The 3,495-nt window shown below is 48.4% G+C and overlaps 1 protein-coding gene across 1 annotated transcript; it reads right to left on the bottom strand.

Moving 5' to 3' along the window:
* Positions 1–1,283: 1,283 nt before the first annotated feature.
* On the bottom strand, positions 1,284–3,311 carry EMWEY_00040280 (hypothetical protein, conserved; the record flags this gene model as incomplete). Its single annotated transcript, XM_013482555.1, has 1 exon — positions 1,284–3,311. One exon carries the CDS (start codon positions 3,309–3,311, stop codon positions 1,284–1,286), a length of 2,028 nt encoding a protein of 675 aa, XP_013338009.1.
* Positions 3,312–3,495: the final 184 nt, after the last annotated feature.

The following is a 3,495-nucleotide window of genomic DNA, read 5'->3' as shown; positions in this document are numbered from 1 at the left end:
ATATATATATATATATATATATTGTTATTATATATTATTAATATATAATATATAATGAGGGTTTATATTTAATCTTTTAATACACAAAGGAGACACTACAGCCCGCCACACAGACAGCGACTGCAACGGCAGCAGCAGCAGCTGCAGCAACAGCAGCAGCAGCAAGAGCTGCTGCGCATATAAGCAGGGAGACACAGGAGAGACAGGAGCCGATCCCATCGTGCTGCTGCGGGCCCCACAATGCCACAGCTGTATCTGCTGCAGCTGCAGCAGCAGCTGCCGAGCAGTTCTTGTTGTTGTTGTTGTTGCTGCTGCTGCTGCAGCAGCAGCAGCAGCAGCAAGAACGGGGTACTAATCTAACCGACGGAGACAGTCTATAATTTTAACATCTTTTATTATTTATTCTATGATGGCAATTGTTGTCTCTTCTTTCTTTATAAGTGTCTCCTCCTAGCAGCAAGGAGTGTCTCCTCTTAGCAGCAGCAAGTGTCTCCTCTTAGCAGCAACAGGTGTCTCCTCTTAGCAGCAAGGAGTGTCTCCTCTTAGCAGCAAGGAGTGTCTCCTTTTGGCAGCAACAAGTGTCTCCTTTTAGCAGCAACAAGTGTCTCCTCTTAGCAGCAACAAGTGTCTCCTTTTAGCAGCAAACAATAAGTGTCTCCTTATAGCAGCAAACTATACTAAGTGTCTCCCTATAGCAGCAAACAACAATAAGTGTCTCCTTTTAGCAGCAGACAGCAATAAGTGTCTCCTTATAGCAGCAAATGCTTCTTATATACAATTTAACGGAGACACCAAGCAAGGCAATAAAAGGAGACACTACGTTACCCCTTCTGCTGCAAGGGGGAGAAAAAGGGCCCCCCAACGGGGGGACCCCCCTCTAGGGGGCCCGCCAGGTATGGTGGGTACAGGTTGAGGGGAGAAAAAAGGGGGCCCCCAAGGGGCCCCTCCTCTTGTGCCCATTGTTTGTACTACTGTCTCCTTTAGGGGCCCCCTCTCAATTGTCTCCTAAGGGTACTACATGTTACTAACCAAAAGGGGGCCCCCAACCCAATCAAACAAGAGGCAAGGGGGGCCCCCCTCTTTGCCTCATTTAACAGTAGGGGGCCCCCTAATTGTGGGGGCCCCCAACACGCCCACTGACACAGAAGGGGCCCCTTGTTAGGGGCCCCCTAATCTATGATTTTTTTCCTTGTCCCCCTATTATATAAATATATATAAAGTATAAATATATAATAAATAAATATATATTTATATATATTTATATATAATTAGAGGGGCCCCCCTTAATGTCCCCTTCTTAGGAAACCAACGAAGCCCCCTCCTCCTCCTCCTCCTCCTCCTCCTCCTCCTCTTCTTCTTCTTGTTGTTGTCTCTCTTACTGCATAAGAGAGGCCCCATAGTCCCTCTTTATTATTAATAGCATGCTGCTGCTCCTGACGCAGCAACTGTCTCCTTCCTGCATATTCTGCTGTTTTTCCGGTGTATAGGCAGCTAAGGCCCCTTCTTAGCATAATAGTACTTACATCATGCAGCAGCAAACCTGTTGGCTGCTGCTGCTGCTGCAGCTGCTGCTGCGATGGTTGTGATTCCTCTAATAGTCTTAGCATCTTCTCCTCTAGTGTCTCCTCTATATCTAAGGGAGCAGGAGGAGGAGCAGCAGCAGGGGCCCCTGTATTCTTAGAACCAGAGGGGCCCCTTGGTGCAGGAGGGGGGGCCCCCTTCTTGCTTGCCTCCAGCAGCAGTACCTCTTGTGCTGCTGCTAATGCCTTCATAGGGTCTGCCTTAATATCTGCTGATTTAATTAGCTCAATAAAGTTCGTAACTGCAGCAGGAGTTGGTGCTGCTGCTGCTGCTGCAGGGGCAGGAGTAGTAGTAGTTGTCTGCTGCTGCTGCTGCTGCTGCTGCTGCTGCTGCTGGGCCCCCTTAGCATTCTTAGATGGGGTCTTTGCTGCTGCTGCCCTATTACGTTGTGCCCCTTTTCTATCTGCTGCCATTGCTGCTGCTGCACCACTTGCTGCTGAATTGTTTGCTGCTGCTGCTGCTGCTGCTGCTGCTGCAGCAGGAGGGGGATGTACTCTTCTCTCATGTAGACCAGCAATACGCTGCAGCAAGACATACAGATAATCTGTATATAGGGGGGCCCCCTCTGTGTCCCTCGAGGAGACAGTAGGTAATAGGGCCCTTGCTACTACTGTACCATGTTTGTCTTGCTGCAGGGGCTGCAGCAGCACAACCCTAGCTAGCAGCAAATCAGCAAGAGCAGCAGCAGCAGCAATACCTAGAGGTTGTCCCCCTATATCTAGCTGCTTTGAGCCATATTTAGCTGCTGCTGCTGCTGCTGCAGACAATGGTGGTGCTGCACCACCTGCTGCTGCTGCTGCTGTCTCCTTCTTAGGGTGCATCCGTGTCTCCGGTGCATCTATACCATAGAGACGCACAGTTAAGGAATTAGGGGAGGAGGAGACAAGAGGAGACACCTCTAATTTAGGTGCAGTACTGCGGTGTACGTACACCTCACTAGGTGTCCTTATTGCTGCTGCTGCTGGCATTATTTGCTGCTGCTGCTGCTTATTTAGGTGTACATACACCTCAGTATCTGCAGCAACAGGTATACACATGAATGTGTCTCCATCTAATATTTTTATAACAAAGCAACTAAATGGTCTCCTTGTTATCTGTCCCTCTGCTGCTGCTGCTGCTGTTGCTGCTGCTGCTGCTGCTGCTGATTCTTGTGCCCCTCTTGCTGTTAATGTAGGGGATAATAAATATGAATAAATAAGGGAAGAAAAGGAACTCCTAAATATTTGTTCTTGGGGGGCCCCCCTAAATGATGTTACTTGTCTCCCTAAGAAGGGGGCCCTACCAGTACCCATATGGGGGCCCCCACCTACAATTGCTGCAGATCGAGTAATAAGGGGCCCCCCATAGTACTGGGGCCCCCCATTGGATTGACTGAATGAGGAGATACTAACGGGGGCCCCCCTCTCTTGGGTACTCTTCTGCCTCATGGGGGCCCTTGGAGGCCTGCTGCTGCTGCTGTTGTTAGGGGTAGGGGACTTAATACCATAATAAAGGGCTAAGACAGCAGTAATCAGTAACAGCAGCAGCAGGGGCCCCAGTAGGTACCGACGGAATATAGAGGACAGCTTGCGTCCTTGCTGCTGCTGCTGCTGTTGCTGCTTGTCATTTTGTTGCTGCTGTTGTTTGGTTGCTGTTATGTCAACATCATCGACCTGCTGCTGCTGCTGCTGCTGCTGCTGCTGCTGCTGCTGCTGCTGCTTGTTATCGGTATTCCCCTTAGAAGAAATCATTTGTGTATTAGGGAAAGAAGAAGAAAACGTCTAAATGCATGCGAAGGAAACAAATAGATCCATGATGGTATAAACCCCCACAAACCCTAAACCCTAAACCCTAAACCCTAAACCCTAAACCCTAAACCCTTAAAATATTTAATAATAATAAACAATATATAATATTAATATTAACAATAATTCT

Source organism: Eimeria maxima, genomic scaffold, assembly GCF_000499605.1.
Source record: "Eimeria maxima Weybridge genomic scaffold, Emw_scaff658, whole genome shotgun sequence".
In the NCBI taxonomy this organism is placed as follows: domain Eukaryota; phylum Apicomplexa; class Conoidasida; order Eucoccidiorida; family Eimeriidae; genus Eimeria; species Eimeria maxima.
Note: the sequence above shows the minus strand (reverse complement) of the source record. Positions and strands in the feature narration are given on the sequence as shown.